At 36.3% G+C, this 25,432-nt stretch overlaps 1 protein-coding gene across 1 annotated transcript in view; it reads right to left on the bottom strand.

Moving 5' to 3' along the window:
* Nucleotides 1–25,432, bottom strand: part of ABCA13 (ATP binding cassette subfamily A member 13) — a 180,881-nt gene that overhangs the window by 143,627 nt on the left and 11,822 nt on the right. The window contains exons 4-16 of the mRNA XM_032118439.1: nucleotides 22,979–23,127; nucleotides 22,084–22,112; nucleotides 20,740–20,903; nucleotides 17,968–18,083; nucleotides 16,826–16,959; nucleotides 14,927–15,091; nucleotides 13,260–13,462; nucleotides 6,635–11,344; nucleotides 5,337–5,443; nucleotides 3,427–3,545; nucleotides 1,983–2,155; nucleotides 705–781; nucleotides 357–478 (exon numbers count right to left, since the gene is read on the bottom strand). Of these exons, the coding sequence (XP_031974330.1) occupies nucleotides 357–478; nucleotides 705–781; nucleotides 1,983–2,155; nucleotides 3,427–3,545; nucleotides 5,337–5,443; nucleotides 6,635–11,344; nucleotides 13,260–13,462; nucleotides 14,927–15,091; nucleotides 16,826–16,959; nucleotides 17,968–18,083; nucleotides 20,740–20,903; nucleotides 22,084–22,112; nucleotides 22,979–23,127 (6,268 nt within the window). The remainder of the gene's footprint in view (nucleotides 1–356; nucleotides 479–704; nucleotides 782–1,982; nucleotides 2,156–3,426; nucleotides 3,546–5,336; nucleotides 5,444–6,634; nucleotides 11,345–13,259; nucleotides 13,463–14,926; nucleotides 15,092–16,825; nucleotides 16,960–17,967; nucleotides 18,084–20,739; nucleotides 20,904–22,083; nucleotides 22,113–22,978; nucleotides 23,128–25,432) is intronic.

The following is a 25,432-nucleotide window of genomic DNA, read 5'->3' as shown; positions in this document are numbered from 1 at the left end:
AGAAAACTCTATACTGCAAGGACCAGAGGTTGTAATGTACAAAATGATATCTCCAGAAACCCCCATCTTTTCTACAATACCAAGACAGAGAAGCCCCAATTCTGTGACAGCGCAAGAGGGTAAAACTTTGCTGAAAGTAATGAAGCAGTGCCACTTAGACCAGAGGAATAGTGCTATAAATTGATCTCTTAATGCATCACATTATTATTTTAAAGTCCTAAAACTCACAAAGTATATCACATGGAAGTGATAAGTGAAAATATAAGATTCCACACAAGCAACATGGCTTGTTGTGCTTCAGCTGGCACATCATGCTATAGGTTGATCCATTAATCTGACACTTTTTGATCTTTTACCTCTGAATGAGAGACACTGGCTTCCAAGAGGGTATTGACAGTTTCTTCAGAAATATTGACAGAAGAACCAATGTCCAGCCTCAACTGAGTAATATTCTGCACAAAATCTTTGACTTTCACATCTGGAAGAGAAGGAAAATAGTACTAACAGCTTTGCTAACCAGTTTGCTTAATTAAATTTCCTACAGATTGTATCCTTTTCGTTCAATTCACTGTGAGTGACAATACTGCCTTGTCAATAGTCTCCATAAACAGTGTCCCTTTGAATTTAAAAGAACAAAGAAGCAATTATTGTTCTACAAAATTACACAACAGGGACTAATAAAAGTGAAGAAAAGTGGAACCCACCATTCACGAGATTAAAATTGCTGAGGAAAGCTGCCGCTGGATTTTCCGGCAATTGTAGCTCCAAATTTTCAGTCACCCTGGAATGACAGCCTTAGTTTCACAAGTTATCAGAACTAGGCCATTGGCAATTCGATGTATAAAGACTAACACAAATAGGAAAAGAGACACTAAATGTGACAATAGGGTCCCATCACGCTCTGTGTACACACACTGAGCATGCAGCCAGCACCTCTAAAGACCTTCTCTTGCTGTATTTATATGGTGCAGTGGTCATCATACTTCATGCCTAAATGAGACTGCATATGTAGAGATACACATGTATATCTCTCTCTATATATATATGTAGAGATACAGAGAGTCCCACAATGGCTAAGGGCTCTAGCAAACAGTAGCTTATGAAGAAAGACAGGTCTAGCAATATCTCACTTCCATGTTTCTTACTGAACACACATTTTTAAAACCTAGGGATACAAATCACTGCAGTTCAGGATGAAAGAAGTCTATCTAATTATAATTTAAGTAATAAAGAGTATGCACACATCAGATATGATTTTCTCTTTGAAACTGGACATGAGCTCATGGTCCTTAGGAGCAGCATCTAGGCTCAAGTTCTTCTGTATTATTACTGCAATTCACAGACAGCATTCAAGCCCATTATGAAAACAATCCAACAGATGAACTAGTATAGCAACAATTATAACAATGTCTACTTCTAGCTGACGGCAAGTTTGAAATACTCTGTAGTAGCAGCTTTACTTAAAATCTAATGGTTTTCCTCCAGCAAATAGCAACTATCAGAAATCATCTGGAGTTCAATCCCATCCGTTTACAAACGCCATACTGTGTTTCTGACTCTTTGAACTGCTGAACTGATCTGAATGCTTACTATTTTGCAAAAAGATGTTCAGCTATTGAGAGGACAAGCCATATCAAAAGAAATATTAAAAAAAAATTAAATATCAAAACTTTGACCTAACTGAAGTCACAGGAAATTGAAAATTTTCTTAATTGTGATACAAAGCATTCAGCTGGTAGAGCAGCAAGATCTGCTGCAAGTGCTCAGCAAAAAATGTAAGGGCTTTTAGAAATATTCAGAATTTTTCTAAAGTACTTAACTAATTTGTACATTTTATCCACTCAGTTTTCAGTTAAATGAACAAAGCTTAAAAAGACAGTATTTCTCCTGTAATTACTTAATTTAGAACACAGACATATGTACAGAATAACATCACTAATGATGAAGAACCATTTGGAGTACCAAAATGTAAAAGGCTTTACATTTGCAGTCGTCTCTGGATGTTTCCCAACATTAGCTGGCATTCACAGCTGTCACTGCTGGTATTCTGCAGGGCTCCCACAAAGCTCTCCAAAGTATTGGAAAGCTTTTGGTTTATATGTGCCATACTCTCACAATCCCCCTTGTTGAAAGCAGGCCAATATCTTCCAACATTCTGCAAAATACAGTGATCCCATGGTTAGTAAATTCATGAGACTGTGCTACACCTTGAAGTAGCAACTCTTGGCAACAAGATGATTCATATTTTCAAATGAGAATACGGGTAAGGTAATACTCTCTTACTCATCATATGATTAATTGAAACTGGATGAAAAGTTTTCAAGAATCAAGGAATTTTCAAATATTTGAGTTTGGGAAACAATCAAATTGGGAATTTGAACTAGCCTGTCAAGGAGATTCATCCACTAACAGAAATGTCAACGTTTTTTTAATTTCTTTTGAAATGAAATTAGTTTTTCTTTTTTATTTTTTATTTTAGGCTGACAAATTTTATCTTTTTCCAAAAAAAATTGTTTTGAACAACATCAGTTTCTATTCAACAAAGCGAAATATCTGGATACTCGTATCCAAAGTTTTTCATGCATTATGCTCTGCATAGTATGCACTTTCATATTTTCTCCTGAATATTTACATTTTTGATTTTATGAGGCTTTTTTAATATTTGCAGAAGTAGGTCATAGAAGTGTGGTGACTACAGAAATGCATTTGGTCTGCAACAGTCTGCTTTGAGATATGAGTGAGGCCACTTGTCATCTGTTTACTTTAACACATTGCTGTTCATATCAGGAAAATGTCCAGGTAGACAAAGCAGCAGAGTTATTTAAAGAGAAGGCAAATTCTATACTAAAAATCATGACTTTAGTATTTTGCCTGTGTGCACAAATGTGTGTCCTATCCAAAGGTCTGCTTCCAACTCGAGGAGTCTCTATATGCCAAATATTACTCTCACCTGCTGGCAATTTCATGTTAAAGGAAAACAGACTGAACCTAGCTGGTAATCACAACTGCCTTTTTAGCTGGAATTAGTCTGTCCAAGAAGTTTATTTGTATCTAGTTTAATTTCATAAACGTTCCTGTGAAGATTTAAAGTATAAATGTACTATAACTCATTAAATTAACAGTATGACAAAATATAAAGAAATTAAAAATGGGCTGGTGTTTGATATTGACTGACAATCCAATTATTCTAGTTATAGGAATTCTAATAATTCTAAATCATACTAACTTGTAAAGCTCCCCAATATTTATTTTTTCTGGGTATCTCTGTCAAAATCATCAGAGCCATACCTATATAAACCTCAGTTTTGTACAGCCACTGTGGGGACTTGTCATTCAGGCAGTGGGGAAAAAAAGGAAACTTTCATTAGTATCCAAAGTTTAATGCATGTTGCAAAGTACACTTGTAGGTGAGGGAATCATTCAGACCTGATAATGATCTTGAACCACAGCAATCCCTTCAAAGACTGTGAGAAGCAAGTGACTCGTTAATCCATCTTTACACTTTGTAATGGCACAGAAAATATTGCTAAATACAGTGGGTTCTTCTGTAAGAGAAAATGTCCAGATTTAATCAGATTGAAAAAAACAATTTGGAATCAAATTAAAAGTGAGCCAACTAAAAAGGCAGAGAAAAGTTTTTAAAAGCAAGGAAAGTCTGATGTACTAAGGCACAGAGAAATAGTTCTACCTAAATTTATGTATCATTTCAGATGACAAGAAAGGCTGGGTTGATCCAATTTCAGTTACTCTTCTCCATTACACTTTCCTGATAAATAATAAGAACATCCATTTCTATTTGCTCTTCATGAGCAAGAAGCATAACTTTGAGAAGCTGAGTATATTAACCACATCTACCTTTCCCTTGGGCAGGCTCCCCTGATGCTATTTCCCTGTAGAAACACCAGAGTGTTACCAACCCTCCAGTGAGCAGTAACTTTCAAACCCAAACTACAAGGGGAAGAAAACAGCATTACATAAGCATTTTCCATATCTTGGGATAATGAACCCATATAGGGTGATAGTACTATCCCCCGGTCATCCATGATGCCAGGTCCTACCCAAGCTTGCAGCCTCCATATCCTTGGAAAAAACCTCCTTTCTGCTGTCTGTAGTGGGTTTGTACGTGGGATAGTAGTGAAGGAATTTGACTTGACTGCTGAATTCTCATTCAGTATCAAGGCAATTTTTTCAACCATGTTGTTTTTTTCCTTATGTTTGGTTTTTAAGTCAAGTAGGAAGAATAATAAACATTAAGCACTGCTTCTAAAACAAGCAAACCTTCATCTTGCTCATAGAAGTAATACAACACAATTCATCAAATCAAACCAAATGAAGCAGTTTTCATCTTTTCTCATTAGGTTTCATAATGTTTTCTGTAACAAATGAAACATTATGAAACATTCCCACAACCAGAGTACTGAAACGAGAATGACAAAAACTTAGTTCCCTAATCTCAGTTCTCTCAATAAATAGACTGCTCTTCAGAGGTCAAGGACAGAAGCCAGGCACCTGGCTACACAATTTCAGTAGCACTTATTCTAGTTCAACATTACTACTGTTTTACTCTTTGGAAATACATCCATCACAGGAGAGTGGAGAAGACAGTCAGAATTGGGTTGTAGTCACATCTTACATGCTCTTTGGAAATTAATTTGGTATAAGACACTACAGATCTCATCCCTTGCTCTAGAATGGCAGGTTAATGACTCCTAATTGCTCTTTCCAAACAAATCTGGGCATAGTTGGCTAAAATACGAGGTTGGAAAAGCACTGGCTTTTGTTTTCCAGAGAAAATTTAATATGAAATTATACTCAGGTCAATATAGAGCCTTTCTTAAAGTGCACATCTTGGGATCATATACATAAGGAATAAAACAAAGTAAAACATTAAAATATGAACAATTTTTTGAAGGTGAAGTTTTTCAGCTACAGGAAGCCAATTCACAGTCGCAACACAGCCAGGAGTGGGAGATGCTACTACCTTTAAATACTTGCCCCATTTTTCCTTACTGTCAGCTACACACTGCCCTATGGCAAGTCTGTCTCATTAAAAAACCCCTGCGACTTGATCCAGCTCACTAGCTGAAGAGGAGCAGCAAGATCTGCTTTCACTGGGATTTTAAATCAACAGGAACACTCCCGAAAGAAACCATCCCTTTTTATGACCTGCATCAGATATTTCCCTGTGCCTTTCTTGATTTAATTTCCAGGCATCATTATGCTTGTCTTGCTTGGCATCACCCAAGTTACCTTATTTGTACAAAGGTTTGCTTAGAGTAAAGCCTTAACAGCACTAACACATATGGTGACTCAAAGTCACTGCTGTGATAACCAACCTGAAAAGATTTTGAGAATATTCAAAATGGTAAATTGCAATTTCTGTAATAGTATGACACTATCAGGGTATAAACGTTCCTGAAGAATCTTGCAGATTTTAAATGCGCTGTAGAAACATCAATAAGAAAGCATTATTTCCATTACAAGGGTACCACAGAAAAATTTCACAAGTGACAATGCACAAATGCAGTCTTCAATGAACCACACAAGGATTTCAATTTTAACAGTTATTACATTTGTTTGAACTATTTCAAAATCAGAATACAGTACTTCCATAGTAAAAAAGTACCCTCAGAGTGCTAGAAAGTACCTTCACAAAATAAGCAAAATCATAATAGCTTCAGAAATACTGAGAGCCCACAGAATATGCTGACTTAATGGCAAAGAGCAGAATACTCCAAATCTCTGATAATCAGCATGGAGGGAAAATAAACCACTTTCCTAGTATTTCGATATTTTTCAACAGAGTAGGTTAATACTTGATCCTGATGGACAATGGTTTCATGTATTTGCATAAAATTAATCATAAAAGTCAAAATACCACATCAGAGCATGAACTTCACAAGGCCATTTTTCAGCTGGGTTATGACAGTAGGACCAGTAGCTCCACCAGCAAGATACCCTAGAGCTGTTTGGAGCAATCAGCTTGTGGGCTCATTCAATATTGTTTAAAGGCAGCAACTCCAATCTAGCAGGTGTTTTATTAAGTAAACCATCAGTAAATATTTTCCTGAATAGTTTCCTCTGCTGCTGGATTACATCTAATCTGAGTAATCAGGCAAAAATTATCTTGGGCTCAAGATTCCTTCAGAAACTGCATTTGTTAACCTGAACAACTTAACACAATAGCCATAACATAAGACATCAACAAATTTAAGTTAAAGAAATTTTGTATAGTTATATTTGGACATAGAAAAAACAAACCCCACACATGCCACAAAGAATTAGTCCCAAGCATTCCTTAACATTTAGCTCCACAGGCAAAAATGACTGTTGCCCACCAATTAGTGGAGGTTCATTACTCAGACCTGCAAGGATTTTAAAACACAAGTATCTTCAAATAATTGTTTCTATAATAGTTCTAAAGAAACCAATTCAAGTATCAATATATATGACTAAACACATCAATAATCTGGTCCACACCAGAATGCATTCTGATACCAAATACGGCTGGTCAGAACAACATAAATTGGAAGAAATCTGAAATGAAGCAGTAATTAACTTAATAAAAGTTTTGATGGAGCTGCTCATAAACAGAAAGCCCTACTGTCTTTGTCAGCACACTTCCCAGACTTACCTCATTTCTGCCATTGCATCCTTATGCAAATTCATTAGTAAGAGTTTTATTTTATTGCTGTCATGTTCTGCAGTAGACTGAAACATTACTTGTAAAATCTCTTGCATGATCTCCAGAGTTCTGTTTTGGGACTGAGAAGAAGTTTCTCTATATGGTGCATTATAAAAAAATGAATCAATTAAGTCAGACATATGAAGCTCAGTATTGTTTGTATGCAAAGCTTCTTCTACAACATCAAGATCAGCAATTATATGAAGGAGGCTGTTTAGCAAAACTGAAATAGTAGCGTGACTATTATTCAATTTCTCTCTGCTGAGATGACTGTCACCAAACAGCATACCAGTGTAGTCCTTCTTAGACTTATTTTGGAATAGCTCCAGAAAGTCAATAATATCTTTGACAGCCAGAAGTAGGCCTTTTGATGAACTTTCATTAGTCATAAGGAGAATTAGAGCATGCATTATTTTAGAATAATGTTTGTTGTTACACTCGCATAGAATGTTCTTCACAATGTCTTGTATATCTTCAAAATGTCTTGTTATAGCATCTACAGATGATGTCTTAAACTGCTCTAGTAAAACATCAGGAGCCATTGAAGAGGACTGTCCAGTGGCAAACTTTAGTAATTGATATTCTTGATCTATCACCACAAGTAAGTGTCTAACACTAAAATTCACCAATAAATTTTCTATGCTTCTAACTACAGGAAACCAGAAGTTCTCAAAGTTGTCAGATACATTGATGTTCCCACTTAAAGCTGAAATTGTCATAAGCATTGAGTGTGTCTGGTTTCCAACAGATGACAGCGTCATTAAAGGCTGAATTACAGAAAGAAAAGAAAGGACAGCTTCAGTATTCAGGAGTCTTGAAACTTCACTGGTCATATTCTTAACATTAGTAAGAACACTCTTAAGTGATGTTCTTGACTGTCTGTTCCAGCTTAGGCCACCATAAAGATCATCCAGCTGTTCAAGAAGACTTTTGGCCATCTCCATTTCTGACACTGAAATGCTGCTTAGTGTTTCTACAATTTGTAATGCCATTTGGCTCTTTGAAGTGGAGGAACAATTGATTGCATGTGTATTATTCACCTGCAGTGGCACAGCATAAAGGGATAGCTCATTCCAAAAATCTAGCAGCTCTTTGAGTATTGTGCTATTTATATGATGGAGCTCAGAAAACTTCCAAAGAATAGAGTTCCATTCTTTGATCTGATGAAAAAAGCAAGTCAGATTGTGAGTGATATTCACCTGAAAGTCTTCCATAGAGCAAGACAAACTGTCCAGAGTGATGAGTTTAAGCTCCTTAATGACTTCAATGACTGCATTGTAATGAAGAGTAGAATTTCTATGCCCAAAGTCACAAGGTATAACAGTGGGATCACTCTGAGGCATTTCTGTTGTGAGAGTCCAGCAGAATGCTGCAGAAAAACAAACAGAGGCCTCTCCAGGTTCATCAGAGATGTCTTTCAATATCTCCAGTAACATTAGAAGACCTTCTACTTGGTTAGAGAACTCCTCATCAGTAAACATTGGCATTTTTTCTTCCTGAGTCAGTATGAAAGCATATATTTCAGTTAGTGCTTCTGTAACGTTACCATGACCCAATCTTTCTGTAAGGCTGATAACATCAAAGAGGAGGTTGAACACATCTTCTATATTGTAGAGCTCATCTTGTTCAAAAAGCTGTGTTATTTGCCTTACACCAGTCAGGTTCCAATAACGTGAAATGTTCTCAAATGCGTCCCACCAGTCTGTTAAAGTACCTAACTCAGAGTTCTCAACAGAAAAAGGTTTGATATTTTTAAAGAAATTTTCTAGGTTCTCCTGGACCTGTTTGAATCTACTTATCAAAAACTCAACATCCATGTTTCTCATGTTTTGTACCAAAGCAACCATATGCTTTAGAAACTCCTTTTCGTCTCTTAATGGAAAGACAGTAAAAGTAGGAGTCTTGAAAATTCCAAGTGCCTTCCTTACCAGTTCAATATTCAGACCTGCTGTTTCTATCAGTTTCTGAGGAAATGTTTTATGTTCACTCTGCAAGTTTGAGTCAAGTTTTTTAATCATATATTGAAAGAACTCCATAAGCAAACTGATATTTTTCCCATGCAAGAAAGGATCAATCTCATTGTCCAAATGAGAGGAGCTGTTTCCTTGGACTTCAAAAGTTTTATTTTTCAGAAGACTTTGAATTTCTGACAAAAGTTCCACTGATAAAACATGAATGTGGTGAAAAGGATTAAGGAGCATTCTTGAAGTCCTGTTAAAACCATGGATTGACTGACTAAAATGGGTCTTATTTGACACATACAATGAGCTCCCAACTAAATCACTGACAACCATTTGTATTTGCTCTCCAGAATTATTTAAAAGTTTAAAAATAAATTCAAGCACACTAATGTCATCTTTTACATAAAATTCAGGGAGAATAAATTTTAAAGTTTTTGCTATGATTTTGAAATAAACATTTACACAAATCATATCAGAAGAACCTAGGGAACATTCAGGGAGTGTCAAATTAAAAACGAAATTAACAAAGTCCATCACATTCATTAGCTTAGCATCTGTCTCAGCATTTCCCAGAGACTGCAGAAGAAATAAAATATGTTTTGCACTTTCGAGGTGGGAAGGTGACTTGTATTTTTCAATGAGATTACCTAATCCATGTATCCATGTGTTACAATCCTCTGCTTTCTCCATTGTACTATGAAAATTAAGAAAGGAGTTAAGATGAGATGAAAAATTTGTTTGTGAGTATTTTGTGTCTTTTAGAGTATTGTCCAAAATTAGTTTGGTAAGATTCTGGAAAATGCTGATACAAACCATATATTTGTCTTGAGGTACACTTTTTAAAAAAGCAGATGTATCATTTATCTCAGTGAGAATAATCTCAAATTCCTTTTGGGAGAGCTTGAGAATAGTAGAAAGGGAATTTCTGATGGAAAATACACCAGCACCCTTGTCTTCTCCCTCAGATCCTCCCGAGATGAAAGCATCAAGCCAAGAATTCAAAACCTCTTCATTAAAAATCTTCAGTATAGATTTCTGCAATTCAGTTATCACAACTCTCATTGTCTCTAAAACACTTTCTAAACTGCTATCCTTAAGCAAGTTTGTGACATCAAATGCATTGTTAATTATACTTTGAAGATTAGCAAGGAAAGCCTCAAAATCTTTCAAGTCATTTAAATTGCTGTGTTCTTGAAATACAGCTTTTAATACCTTCATCACTGCTCTTGTAGCTTCAACAATAGCCATAGCTGTATTATTGCACAGTTCATCGTGAGTTGCATTTAAAAGGCTTTCAGAGAGATATGCCAAATCATTTCTTAGACAGATAAAACAGGTTGAATTCAAATTCAAGATATTTGATCCTTCTTCAAAAATCTCTGTCCACGTTTGAAGCCACGTAAAAGTGCAGTGCAAAGCAGAAGGCACACTTACCTTATCTCCCCAGTTTGTTACATTAGACAGGACACTGTCCAATGGAAGCAGAAGTAAGTTATAAACCTCTGCTGAATGTTCTACAGAAGTCATGTTTGCTAGATAAAAATCAATGCACCCATTATTTACCAGACATTCTGGAGACAGATCAAGAAACTCTTCCAAATAACATAAGACAGCTGTTTGGAGCTCTTCATCTATTAATAAAGTTTTAAGGCTGCTCAGAGTATCATAGACAACTTGTATCTCTTTATTTCCGTTCTGTGCAAGAAACTGTGCCTGAAACTCTGTGTAGTTGTAAATTAATAGTAACTTTTCACAGAGAGACTTACTGGTGAGGTTCCAGAGAAGATCGAAAGTTTCAAACAGAAAATCAAAAACTAGTTCCTTATTTTGTAGGTCATGCCATATTTGAAAAGATGACATACTTCTTGAAGTCTCATAAAGAAGTTTTAACAGTGTGTTATTGCTCTTAATATTTAAAACCAGATCATCATTCTGGTACAGAGAGAAAATTTTTGGAACAAGTGAGACCACACTAGTAATGTTTAATTTTTGGATATTTCTGAGGAAATTGTGCACAATTTCTCCTAATTCTTGTACCTTATACATAAAAGTTGAATTTGAGAGAAATAAAGAGGAGGTATTACTCACTCCAGGAATTGTACTTAAAGACACATTGACATGATCACCAGACAATGATCCAACTTCATAGAGATTTCTTTGGAAATGTCCACCTAAATGTTTTAAATGGCTCAAAGCAGTAATATTTAACTCTGGCCAATCACTTAGGATATTTTTGAGCAACACCATACTTCTATTATAGATTTTATTTTCTGTAATAGAAGATAAATTTCTAGATAAGGTGTCAATTACCTCTTCCACTTCTATTTGACTCAAGTGGGAAAGCCTAGAATCAAGTTCATGGAACAAAATTTCCACTATATGCCAGAAAAGCTCTGTCTTCTTTTTTGTCCAGAAGCTCTGAAGAGGCTGGAAATTTTTTTGTAGCTCGTTATGGAGTTCAGAAACTGCAAATGAGAAATTGGTGGCAGATTCCTCCTGCTCAGCAAAATTTTGTATCCATGTAATTGCATTATTCAAGGCATTTTCAATCAGAGACTTGTTTGAAGAAACAGAGAAATCAAACATTATAATTTCTTCTATGACTTCTACAAGATGAAAAGGATGATCCATTTTCTTTTCACCAGAAATCCTTACATTTTCTTCTGTCTTCAAAAACTCTTTGAAAGATGCCAAAATCCTGAAAAATTAATCATAAGTTTTTTTCTTGTTAGTTACCTAGCAGGCAGACAAAAATTTGTTAAATATATATTACATAATTTTAGAATCTAGGTGTATTTACTTAATTCAAGGAAATTCCAAATTTCATTTAATAGGAGACACAAATTAATTACCACAAAATCTGAATTAGCACAAATTGATAATTGCTTTGATTTTCAAAAAATGTGAAAAAACCCCACCAGAAAGTCATGTCATCATTCAAATCAAAACCTGAATGTAGACAGCAAAGTTAAAGAATTGTGCATTTATCAGTACTTATAATCAAGATTATAAGCCACAAAGAGTCAAACATCTTTGAGTATATCACATTTTCAGCTGCTGAAAAGAACAAAGCCTTTATGTTCCACGTATTTTACAGACAGGAATGTATCAATAAAATTGATCAAACCCTCTGATTTTCTATGAATTCTAAATAATTTCTTGTTTTCTCATAATTATTGAAAGCTAAAACACTGTCTGATAGCTGAACATTGTTTTTCAACATCTACAAAACATGAAATCATAGTGAAAATTGGAATGCACCAACTGACGTTTCTATTGTGTCAATACTATTTATTAGAAGAAAAAACAATTACTAGCTCTACTAGATTAGTCGAGAGGAGGTGCATGGAAAAAAGAGCCTTTGAATGCAAAGGCCTCAAGTTGAAAATATCTTCTCCTTAAATACATTTTCTTCCTCTCCAAACTCTGCAATCAACAGAGGTACAACACAAAAACATTGTGTACTGCAAACAAAAAGGTAAAACTGCTAAAAAAACAGGTTGTAGTTTCTTACAACTGCTGCAGCACAGCAGTTTCCTTTTATAAATAAGAACCAAATTTCAAAACACACTACTAAATTGTTGAACAACTTGACTGCAATCTCTCTCTTACCAGTAGGTAATGGACAGTATCTTTCAGATTTATCCTCAGATGTTGATTTGTATAACATGAATCATTTCTCCTCCAGTTACAGGGTTTGATATGAACAAGTAATTACAAGCAGTGCAAAACTGAGGACAATATTGCAACTCCCGGAAGCAATGCAAGTCATCCAGGGTGCAGTTAGAAGAGGGAAGTATCAGTTCCTGTTCTCTGCCATAGACCTTTCTTGAGGCTCTGCCAACTCTGACAAACATTAACTCCCTTTATGTGTGACTTAAGTCCTCTGTAGAACCCTCCAGATCAGGAAGATTTGAACAACTTGATAAAATGTACCATTCTTTAAAAGTACAGGAGTTACAGCCACCTCTTCATATATACTGTTTACATTTGCATTAAGTGACAAACAGAGAACTTGAAACTGGAAGAAAAGTTCAAAAACATCCAAAAAAATCATAGAGTCAGAGTTCCCTAGATGAGATTGCAAACTACATGTGTACAGCTAATTCTGTGTTTAAAATTCTGTTTTCCATAGACTGTAACTGTTGCTGTAGGCTTCTGTTACAAGATCTCCTGCGCAACTGAGTTTGACTTCTACAGTAAAAATTCTAAATATTTCACTTGCACTGGACTTGTTATACATGAGAAGTATTACTGAGTCACACCAACTACTTGTGGGAATTAAATTTTGTTTGCAGAACAAGATAAAGATCCTAGTTCAAAATGTCAGTTATCCACAGCTGCTGATTCCTGTGAGTACTGATCATGTAGTAGTCAGGTCCTCTGCTGAACCTGTAAGTAGCTACACTCTGAAGCACAGACCTGATTTCTTTTCCAGAATTTGTAAGAATCAGCATGATTATTTGACTGTATACAAGGTTTTGAACTACAGAATAAAAAATAAAATCACAAAACAGACAAAAATCAGAAACCAATTAAATGCAAAGTGAAAATTAATATTCAGGTTGCTCTAATTTTATAAGACAAGTTGCAGAAAGATAAGTATTACTTACCAATCATGAGGTGAAACATATCCTCCTGAAAAATCAGCACCTGATTTCTCATTCCATTGCTGTATCAGGGTATTAATCTCTGAAAAAATTTTCCTGGCTTCTCTGTCATCTAGAAACTGAGGTGTTAAATCAGCCATAATTCTTCTAAGTTCCAAAAGGAGATCCTGAAAGAGAGTGCTGCTGCGGAGCCATTGCTCAAGGATCTAATGGATTGAATGCAAAACAGAACACCTCGTTAGAGTATCAAAGCTTTCTTATTTAGACAGTACATGGAATTTGCATGTCTTAAAAAAAATCCACACAATCAACAATGATACCAAAATTCCTCCCTAACAACCTCTCTAGACTCTGAAATGACTGATGTGACAAAGGTTGATTTTCAATACAGTTTTGACTGACCTACAGGCTGGCAATGTAACATGCTACAACATATGGACAACTGACATTCTGTGTGGAGCTGACCTTGCCCAAAGACCCAGGAATGGTAATAATATAGCCTGACACTGAAACCACCTAAAAGCTGACTTCCACAGCCAGGCTTCCTTTACCAGACTTCTGCCTACACTGCCAATATGATGGAAGATAGCAGCCTTAACACTTTTGGAGTCCCATCACACAAAGACATGGTGAAGCAGCCTGCATGCTCCCTTTGTGTAGCCCAGAAAAAGGCATACCAAGGCCTGGCCAAACCTACTGACTGCTCTCCTTTCCTCCACCATTACTTTTCTTTTTAATGCCAATAGAACAGATTTTCTCTAAGAGAAAATTCACGGTGGCCAGCAGCTTACAGTATTTCAGGTTCCCATAATAAGAATGTCAACCATTGCTAAGAGTTTTAAAATCATGGCTGAAATTATTGCTGGATTTTCCTACATAGAAATTGGTGCATTAGTTTTGGCAATCACATTAAATTATTACCTCCTACTTCATATTTCATCAAACAGCAGGGAAACCTTATCAAAGATTACATTTTTGGGGAAATACACAGGAAGGTTTACATGTTTTCTTTAGATGACATGGCAAGCATCTCCCATGCAGCTTGACTCATGATTCTTTTTTTTAATGGAGAAAAGAACCATATTTCAGTATAAAAACAAACACCAGTGTTAAGGCAGCTAGGTGTTTTTCTTAGGAAACATCTGAATGTTTTATTCTTTTGTCCATGCAACTACACATATGCCATTACAGAGAATGCATGCCAAGCTATTCTACCAGATCAGAATTTTAAGATGCTATTCCGGAGGTTTACTTTTATCTTGCTTCAGCCACTATTGCCAAAGACAGTGAAGGGGAATGAAAAATAAATTAATTATATAATATATCAGCGAAGGCCTCTAGTCACCTTTCAGTTTTGCTCAACATTCAGTCTCAGGTGGGACAGTAATGGGTCTTTCCTCTGACAGGTCTGCTCATTGCAGTATGTTTTACTATATTCCCTATTAGATTTCAAATCTGAATCTCTGTTAATGAGAAAACTTGATAAATGGACACATGATTATAGATTATACTTCTACTGTAATGATTCTTTATAAGGATTATTTCATCTTATTAGCAAGAAAGTTCATGGAAATAAATTTTTATAGATAACTTAGATCTTTTAACTGAGTTACTGCTGACAGCCTACATGCAAAATCTAGGAATTCAATCTATTAATTTATTAAAGTTACCTGTGCATAGAGTCTGAACTTGCTGACAGCATGAACAAGATACAGTTTGGCCTCATGCCGTGTAGAATTACAGCTCTCTCCAATATTCTCTTTGTTTGCTTCATCTTCTGGCACAACAGCCAGAGCAGAGCACACAAACTGCTCCAGTGTCTCTCCTGTGGGAATCTGGCAAGGACACAAGGAATTAATGATTACTTCAAGAGAGCTGCTGAGTGTTATCTCTCCCATCAATTTACTTATCTAGTGAAAATAAGAATAACACATAGCCTCTTCAGTGAGAACAAAGCCCATTTAATCCAGCCTCATATTCCAGGGCACACACTTCAAAGTACTCCACATGCAGGTTGCTGTATAAAATACCAGTGGCCCCACTGAGGTGCTCCTACAGCTGGCAGAATGATGGGACCTGTATATGCAAGGAATTTTCAGCTTGTAGCTACACTACTGTTGATACCTCTACAATAATTTGTAGGTTCGTGCTGAACTAACCTGACTATGATACAGTACCCCAACAGCAGAATAACTATCTTGAAACAACGTCACAAGTATAGAAATTACTGATACAAAAAGCACTTAGTACAATGACACATCTCAACCAGTGACTACATGCAGCAGACTAGTTTTAAATTGAGGTTGGTGGGTTTCAAGAGAGTGGTCACGAGAACAGAATTTTTTCCTCATAGACCAATTTTTAAATTCTGTGTTAAAAGGTTAAATATTCCCAAGCTTATAAATATTATTAAAGCTTACAAAAATAACTCCACACATTTTAATTCTGTTGTTGCCTTTCTGAGATACTTCACATCCTTGCTCCTTTCAACTTTGACCAAAGAATTTATAAAAAGTTTTGCAGATGCTTTGACTCCAAACAAAATGGGGCATTAGATACAGAATTGAAGAATTCAAAACAAATATTATCAAGGCTCACATATTTACTTCCATAGTCTTTTATGGTCTTCAATGTTCTAACACAAGCATAAAATATTCAGATACTAGCTTAAATAGTTAGCAAGTGATTAGCCTGAGATTCCACAATCAACAATGACTACCAAGCTGCAGCTGAATTGAGTTCAGTTGATCAAAAAGGCTAACAATGATATTTCATTAAAAGGCCATTCAAAAGTCAAGGGTTATTTTACAATTTATCTGTTTGTTTAAATCTGCTATTTTTACAATAAGCTTTTCTGGAATATAACTAAACTGTACTGCTCTGCAAGAACAAACAGATTTCACATAAATATCAACATTAAGGAAACTGTGGACTAAAGTAGAAATTCAAAAGATGTTTCCAGTTTTCTGCATTTCAGAACATACCACCACAACAGACCACTTTGGTCTAGAAGATAGGTTGGAAATCCCTATCTGAAGAAAGAGATTTTCTTCCAAATGTGATGCATCACCAGGATATTTGATTAAGCACCACTGAGACAACTCATCTAGTATATTCATATCAAACTGAGAAGAAAGGACTCTTGGTGTGCCTTAATTTACACATAGAAGAGGCAGGCATTCTTTGTCAGCAAACCAGATGAAAAATGCTACCAGACAAGCTAATCCTGGCAGACTCAAATCAAGGATTTGGTTTAAAAGCTTAGTGGAGCAATCCTCAGAATTCTCTACAGGACTGGATAATAAACTCAGGACTCTGCCATACACAGTTGTGACTTCAGAGAAGCATAAATCCATTAGTGTACACAACTAGACCTATCAGTATGTTCATGTGCAGAGATTTCAGCTGAAGCTAAATATTTTTGGTGGGAATGAAGCCAGGATATTTAACAACCTTGTAGCTGCTTCACAAATCTAAGCTTCAGTAACACAGCAAAATCCCTTCAGGGTACCAAAAAAAAAAAACAAACCAAAAAAACAGAAGGACACTGAAATTTTCAACTGTTTTACCTTTGTTAATTGTGCTGTGTAACTTAGAAGGTTCTCAACATGAGGGCCATCAAAACCAAACCTGGATTCAAGTTCTGCTTTCACAGCAAGCGGATTCCACAAAACACCCCCTAAAGAAAGATTGTACTGAAAACCTGAAAGAAAGGAAATCTTTTGTTTATGTAATTCATTCTTTTTATTCATGTTGTTTCTTGGTGGTTCACACTTGTTGAGATCCAAGTACCGTGTTCCCAGCTTTTTGGGGGACAGCAGGATGTGTGCACCTAGGATAAAACCCATGATTGCACTATTGGTAAAGTCAGTTAATCTGATGGCATTTCAGCAGTTGATATGATGATGCTGGGATGCCGTAGTGATTGCCAGCAAACTCAGCAGGGTGCCATTCTGAAATGTACACATGTGTGTGTATGGACTGGATGTGAATCTTTACTGAGAATGAGAGCAATGAGAGAATACCAGGAGTTCCAGTGAATTCAAGTTCATACTCTGTGGAAGGGCTCCAGCCCTTTGTCCCACATCAGCCTTCATTTTGGCAGGTGAAGTGATTTAGACTGTATATTACTCTTAGCCTGACCTTCTATGCTGAGCAGACAGCTGCACCTATATATTGTGTGCTCCAGTTTGCCCACGAAACTTGCTCCTGACCTTTTCTCGAGCAGTTTTCCTGGGGCCAGCCTACCTTCTCCAATTAAAATCATCTTCCATAGTGAAGCAGCAGATGAAGAAATGTAACCCTCCAGCTGAGAGCAGAGTTTATGAGAACAGAAGAATGAAGCTTAAAGTAAACCAATCAATGCTTAACATGCATGTCCAAAACAAAATGTTCTCTTCCTACCAAATGGAATAAACTGTCCTTTTTATTGATTTAGTCTCTCTCCAAAATTCATCACTGAATGACCAAGATAAACACTATGTATTAGACCAGTGTGCTTTGTTTATCTGATAGTTGCCTGAGTCTGATAAAATTTAGTCATAAATATTAGTATTTAAAAAGCAGACCAGTAAAGAACTGGGCTAGCACTAGAGCAATGAAGTTCAGTCCCTGGACATCAGGAACTTAGCAGAAGGTCCAACAGTTACTATCATATGTTTCCAGCATGCTGATGAGGTACTTCAGAGAAAATCTGAAGCAAATTTCTTACCTTCTAAGCTCCTATCCTGTACTGATGCAGCAGTCAAATTCAGTGCCGTTTTCACCACTTCATAGAAACTTTGGCCCAGTGGCATGATAGCTAAATCCTTCAATGATGCTAAGGTACTGAAAAAGAAAAAGAAAACAAAAATCAAGATCTCTATACAGCCAAAAAACCTGAAAGGATTTGCTGGAAAGAGACAACCCCCAAGCAACCGAATAATAAAACACTTTTTACTGTTGCAAAACTGATGTTCTATCAAATTAGAGTCTAAATGAACAAAACACAAATTGTGAAACAGTTACAGTATCGGTCAATTTCCATTAAGGAAATGTCTCCTGAGAGGACCAATGTCCTCTTAAAAAAATAAATAAATAAATAAATGAGAGAAAATGAGGTGAGGAAAAAAGAGCAAAACCACCACCAACATTCTCTGTTATCCCCACAAGGAGGCAGGATCAACACAGAATACTTATATTTTACTTCCAGTCAGTCTGCAGGAAAAAATATTTTTAAACACCATAATACTTATTCTCACAAGAAGTTAAACAAAGTACATTACAGGATGCATTGATAAAAATATATCCATTGAATTTCTTACAGTCACCTTAGCTGTGAAAAAAAATTCTCTGTTAATGTAGCTGTAACTTACTATTTAAAATTTATGTCAGATTTACCAGTTATTTCCTACAGAGTAATCCTTCCTTGTTATGCAAATAAGAAACCAGTTTTCCAGAGTGGATCATCAGTTTCCAACATTCACGAAAAGAAGAAAACAAAAAAGGGAAAAACAAACAACAAAAACCCAAAGCCAGTCACACAGATGGGAAAAGTCTCTGTTAAGGACCTCTGAGAGACACAGCAAGCATGGTACAGACCAGAAAGTGAGAGACATAAATTTAGAAACTTTCTGCTGGTTAAATTCTGCTGGCTAAATTCTGATACAACCTCTAGAATGTAGCATAGTAATATGAAACTAGTCAAGAAACAAGCATTGGGTTTTGTGGTTTGCTTGCCAAATTGCATTAATGATGGCAATTTTGGTCTCTTAAGGGCACAGAAGTCTTAAAAAAACCCCAAACAGACGAAAACACCAAAATCCTTGTGTAAACATCTAAGTCTCCTGTTAATCACTTGTGGGTTGACCCCAGCTGGCAGCCAAGTACCTTCACAGCTCCTCATTCACTCTCTTTTCCCACAGGACAGGGAGAAAATAAAAGGAAGGCATAAAGACCCATGGATCCACCTAAAAATAGTTTACAAAGTGAAGCAAAAGTTGAGCATGTAAGCAACACAAAACCAAGAATTCATTCCCTGCTTTTCATCAACAGACAGATGCTTCCTGGAACCAGAGTCTCAGCATGCCTAGCAGTTACATGGGAAGACAAACACCATAATCATGGACACCCTCCACTTTGGTCCCCTTGTCACTCTGTCCATGCTGTAGGCTCAGGATAGAGAAATTGCTGCTGAGATAGTATTAACAGAGTCATAACTTCACCCAGCCCAGCATCCAGTGGTTACTGCTGTCTGTGCTTACTGCTGCTCAAGAAGAAAAAAATAAGCATAAACTGATAATCAGGTTTCTGTTTTACCTTGCAAACACTCAGACGCTGAGAGTTTGCAAACCTTCCAGAAAAAAATTCTGCTTTGGGGATACAAGCACAGCTAATGTAGTTTTGCATGCTAATAGCTCAGAGAATAAGCTGGAATAAGGTTACAAATTACTCAGGCATAAGAGAAAAATAAATAAATTTTAAAAATCAAGCATCAACATAGGTGCAATCCACATATTTTAAGAGAGACTTATTTCCCAGTTTGAAAAAAAGTAATGCCATCATATCCTTCTTATCTCAGTGGGAAGCTATTTTTGTTGTTTTTCTTTGGTTTGGGTTTTTTTTTAATTAGAAAAAAAAGACAGTGGGACAGTAAAGGATGGAAGAACAGCACAGTAATTTCTTATTCTCAGTCTTTAGGTCCCTGCTTCCCCAAGGGCTTGGGCTGGTGAGGTACATGGCCAGTCTTGCACAGGTACCCAGGTTCAGAGGCCTTCTCTAGCTTTATGACCACGTTATTGGACTACAATGACAATTACCTATCAACATACTACAACAAACTGCCTACTCTGGCAAATACATTTATGCTTTGTAACTAAAAATTACTTTATTTTACTGAAAATTCCTGTAGATATGTGTCTTGGCCTATGCTTTAAATCTATGTCTTCCTCTGAATCCAACTCTCCTTTACCTGTTTCAGAATACAGTCTCTGGGTTTTTTTTCCTACTGCTTCATTTCTTGCAAGAGAACAACTAAAGCTATTCTGATATCAAGAGGCTTAAGAAACAAAATTGAGTAATTTTCCTGATATTGACCAAGTGCTACATACATTTGGATCTGATTAGGATCAAAACTATTACTTTCTTATATTCATATGTATATGTTCTATATCTTTCAAAGACCCCCAAAGTACATTACAAAGTTCAAAGCCATATTACGTGATGGGGAAATTTCAGGCATTGATAACATGAAGCTGCTTATCAAAGACTCCTCGGGCATCTCTGTTGAACTTGGCAGAGATGAAAAATGCAGTTTTAAAGGAATTAGTGTGGGTGAAAACTCCTAACACAGTTTTATAAAAGCACAATCTGGTAAAGAGAAGAAAATTTTAGTCTCTTTACACTGTGTAAAGCATGCGTATTTTATTAAGTAGCCAGTGAGAAGAACAAGAATTGAAGATAAAATTTTAAAACAGAGCACTTTCAAGAATATGAAATTACTTACTTTTGAATAACTTTAAGAAAGTGTGTTATGGTAGCTAACTCATCTTCTGTATAAAAGCTGTTCAGTTCAAGATGAGGGAGTGAGTGCAGAAGGTTCCAGAAATATGGTTGCTTGTACAGATTTTCTGCTCTAGAAATAATTTTCTCTGCTTCATTCAAATCCATCTTTATGTGAAAAAAAATAATAAAATTACATGCAACACTTCCATTAACTGGAAAAAAAAAAAAAAATCAAGCAGGTGCCTGTTATTTCCCTGACCCTCTTGAACTTTAAACCATTCAAAATATTTTTCCAAAGTAGAAACATACCTCTAGATTTGGTAATATACCACATTATTTTGGTGGTATTTTGAACTTACGGAAGCTTTGTTTCTGATAAGTCTCTCTGCTCTGATGGAAAAATGGAGCTGGAAGAAAAGCTAAGGAATCTCTTTCTGCTCAGAAGGGTAGCCCTTTCCCAAGGGAAGGATTATCTTTTGAGATCTCAAGCACGAGAAACTCTTTAGCCCCACAACAAATTTCTAAGTCTAGGATATAAAGACCAGGGGACTGCCCAGGCCATGCCATCCTCGCCTCACAGCTCCTTGCAGGGTTTGTGGGGGTCTCAAATAATAATTTATAAGAATGGCTCTTTAAAGATGAACTGCCTTGAAGAAAACAATTTCTTTCATAGGACGACACAATATGATGCCCATGCAAAACAGGATTTATCACACTGTTTATTATGCAGTCTTTGCTGCTCTAAATTAATGTTTCACTAGGGCTTTTTTGCATTAAGGTGATACAGCCATGGTTTATACATAAAGAAGTTTGTGTATACAAACCCTGTTACTAATAATGATTAGCTACTGTCAACTAAATATTTTCTTAATGTTGAGAAATAAATTTTTTCTATTCTATATTCCATTTCAGAAATGAAATTCCATATTGGTATGCCTCCTTTCAATCAATGATCTTATGAGCAATTTAAAAATGTTAGTATAAAAGTGCCATCTAATTTCAAGTTGTAAACTGGAAATCTAGGTTTCATGAAGTAGCAGTAAAAATCAATCAAATATGGAAAAAATACATCTGGCAGATGCACTTTTAAACTGTTCCTAATAAAAAAATAGCCTTCAAATAGTTGCAGATTTCAGCTACTAACAACCTAGACTGGTTTAAATAAGTCATCTAGGAACCACTGAACCTCTATGAAATTTACAAGACATGATTATTTTCCTTCAAACAATTTTTTTTTTAAGTTAGTTTACTTAATCTTGACAGGATACAAATTTCTAACCATTATAATAAAGATGCCTCAAACCCCAGAACTGTAATCAAAAAATAGACTGTTAAAAATACTTACAGTAAGAAAAGTGGTGATGTTATGGAGCCCTGTAAAATTAAATATTTTCCTTTAAAGAGAAGCATTATTAACTTTAGAAGAATCAATATTATAAGCAAGAGCAAGCAGTGCACAAAGGATGTTTCTAGAAAAGTAAAGGCACATGAAGCAACTAATATCCCAAAGATAGTGATCTATTTGATTTTCTCTTCTTCCCAACACTTTTGCTGTAATCACAAAAACAATTTAAAAGACATTGCATGTTGTTCAGTTTTTAGTGAGGCAAAATCATCATATCAACACTAGATGAATGTCCTAGCCTGCCAGACAGCCACAAAAACTATCATTTCACCTAAATCTTTCTGCTTGAAAACTCAGCCAGAAACGCAGGGTAGTGGGAGGTCTTCAATGCCCCCCTGCTACAGAAACAAGGCTGTGCAATGTGGGTGGAAATGAACAGGAGACTCAGACCCTGCTATTTCCAGTTGCACTCTTTCTGTGCAAGATTGAAGGTCACCAAAGGTCACCAGGTGTGAGCTACTGTTGTTGTTTTCCATTCCTATACTCTTTAGTACAACAGAAAAACATGGAGAGGGAGAACTAAATCCTCATAACCTACTTTTGAATGCATGATAGACCAAGTAACCTTGTACTCTGATTATACTCCTCATCTTTTAAGCTTTCCTCTCAGTGTTTTCTTAGCTCTCAAGAATACAAGGGAACAGAGTAAGAAAGATAACTTTTTTCTGATAATTTTGATGGCCATTGTGTTAGTAATTATAAAAGTGGCTTTTTTTCAGATCAATTAAAATTTTAGTTGCCTGATTTTATTTTTGAGATCAAACTATTCTTCTGTTTGATGGCTATCACTACCCAATAGGCAAAGAAATTAATTTTTAGAAAGATTGCAGCTTACCTGAGAACCTTGAGCTCTCCTCCCATAGCTTTTCTAGGGCCATGGCTTTCTCTGTAGTATCAATAAATTCCTTTGCAAGTTGTTCTATCTCTTCCATGAAGTCTAGATCACGTCCAGTGGCTCTCTCTGGACCACTTTGGGGGCTTGCACTATTTTTTGACAGAAAAGGGACAGGCGAGGTAATACACTGAAATCAAGTAGTGGAAAAATGTGTATATACTCACAGCAGTATTCTGAGGAGTTCTTTTAAAATTATGTATTTATACAATTTCTAGTTAGTTCAATTCCTTAGCGTGGAAGTTACAGCACTGAGTCTCAAAACCTCAGGAAAGATGGCAATGAAAAATTGCTGAAGCCACCTACTCCAGTCACCCAATTCTGGCAGCAGCGAAGGACAGACACATGTAAAAAGGTCTTTAATATTTCCGAACACACTCAACTTTTCTCTCTTGGTTTATCATGTGTCCAGGTGACAGTTCTTTGGTGAGAAAGTTCAAGCTTTCCTATTGCGTCTAAGGTAACAGTTTGTTTTTTCAAATACATACAGCAACTTATAAAAACAGTATTTCATTCTTAGTAATGGCTTTTTCTTGATTTTAGCTTGCAGACATAGCCCTGGTAAATGTTATCTCTGTTAACTCTGTCACACTGCTATCTGGTGATATGTATATATATATATATATATCAATAGCACAACTTTCTAATGATAATTTAAATGAAACCAGAAGTCAGAGTCATTTAAATGTCTCTTTATAGGACAAAATTACTTAGACTCTCCTGAAACACCATAAACAAGGGAATAATTATGTTTAGCACGTTACTAGGCAGTTGAATTCTGTTTTATCTTATAGGAGTTTCAAATGATCCTAAGAGCTAAATCCTGTCTAGCAAAAACATTGGTTTCTTGCATTAGAAACTGTCACAGAATCACAGAATGGGTCAGGTTGGAAGGGACCACAGCGGTCATCTGGTCCAACCTCCCTGCTCAAGCTGGGTCATCCCACAGCGCATGGCACAGGAGTGTGTCCAGACGGTTCTTGAGTATCTCCAGTCAGGGAGACTCCACAACTTCTCTGGGCAACCTGTTCCAGTGTTTGGTCACCTGCACAGGAAAGAAGTTCTTCCTCATATTCAGGTGGAATTTCATGTGTATCTGTTCTGCCCAATGTCTCTCGTCCTATCCCACTTACAAAAATATAATAAAGAATTACATTCCTTTTCCATCAAGCTTATATGCCAATACTTGCTTTCAGCACAATTTTTATTTATTGAAATAAAAGCCTAATGAGATCAATTCACAAACCAAAGAAAACTATCAGCCACCACTTTCTCATTCTCTCATTTCACTTTCCCTCCCTCCCTGATCCTCATTAGTTCAGACACCCACAGAGCTGTCTGCAACTTTAGATTAAGGGAAAAAAAATTAATGTTAAAACAATAAAATTCTTAATGGTTTCAGAACAGCTTATTTTGATCTCAACTTGTCCGACAGCCAGTAGGATTTTGGAAAACTATTTTACCATGCTCAAACTTCAGTGGGCTAAAGGCAGAACAATTCCTCAACATGTATTTTTCCCTTTTAAAAGAAGTTTTAAAAAGCAGGTTTCTGTTGTTCAGATGGTGGCTTTTAGGATGATTAGAATTTGCACTTTAGCTATTGCTTTTGAAAACTACCACATAATTTGCAATATTACTAACACTCCCACTGCCCAAAATTTCAGACAGCTGAGAACACTAGTGTTTGGCAAAGAACTGAAACACTCCCTACATCCTGAAATCTTCCCAGCACACTGCTTTTTTAGCATGAACAAGAGGCCAGCACTTCACCAGAAAAACAGCAGTCACAGTCAGAACTTTAAAAAAAACAAAGCTCTAGCTCAGTTTCCATGAGATTTTCCACAGGTTTTGGTTGTCTTGGGGGTTTTCTGTGGGGTTTGGAGGGAGTGGTGGTGTTGGGTTTTGTTGGGGTTTTTTTCCAATACTTGCTGAACTTAAAATTGACATCTAAACTCTCCTAACAAGGTCACTTAAAATAATAATAAGTATTCAGAGTGAAGCATAAGAGCAGTATTTCAACCTATGTTTTTTCCCTCCAAACTATACCCAAGCCTTGTATCCCCATCTACAAACATCCTGGTTTTAGAAACTTTGCAAACAACAATGCTCTGGGAAAAAAGGCCACCTTACTCACATAGGAGCACACAGCAGGACTCAACGGTGTCTCCAGGGGCTGCTAGGGCTGCCTGCCCTCCCTGCCAGCACCAGGGAACACAGAGAGCAGAGAGAGAAGGAATCAGTAATTCCTTCCACTCTATCCCCATCACTAACTCTGCTGCACCTTGGATCTGCAAAGCTTGGGTTAATAAACAGCAGGGAAATAACAAAAAAGTATCCTCTTGGCATCTAATTTGATGTGCTTTAGCCACCTGTTTGATGCATAGCAGAAGCACACCA

The sequence above is a fragment of the Corvus moneduloides genome, chromosome 1 (assembly GCF_009650955.1).
Source record: "Corvus moneduloides isolate bCorMon1 chromosome 1, bCorMon1.pri, whole genome shotgun sequence".
Taxonomy (NCBI): Eukaryota; Metazoa; Chordata; class Aves; order Passeriformes; family Corvidae; genus Corvus; species Corvus moneduloides.
The sequence above is the reverse complement of the archived record's forward strand: the minus strand, read 5'-3'. Positions and strand labels throughout refer to the sequence as shown.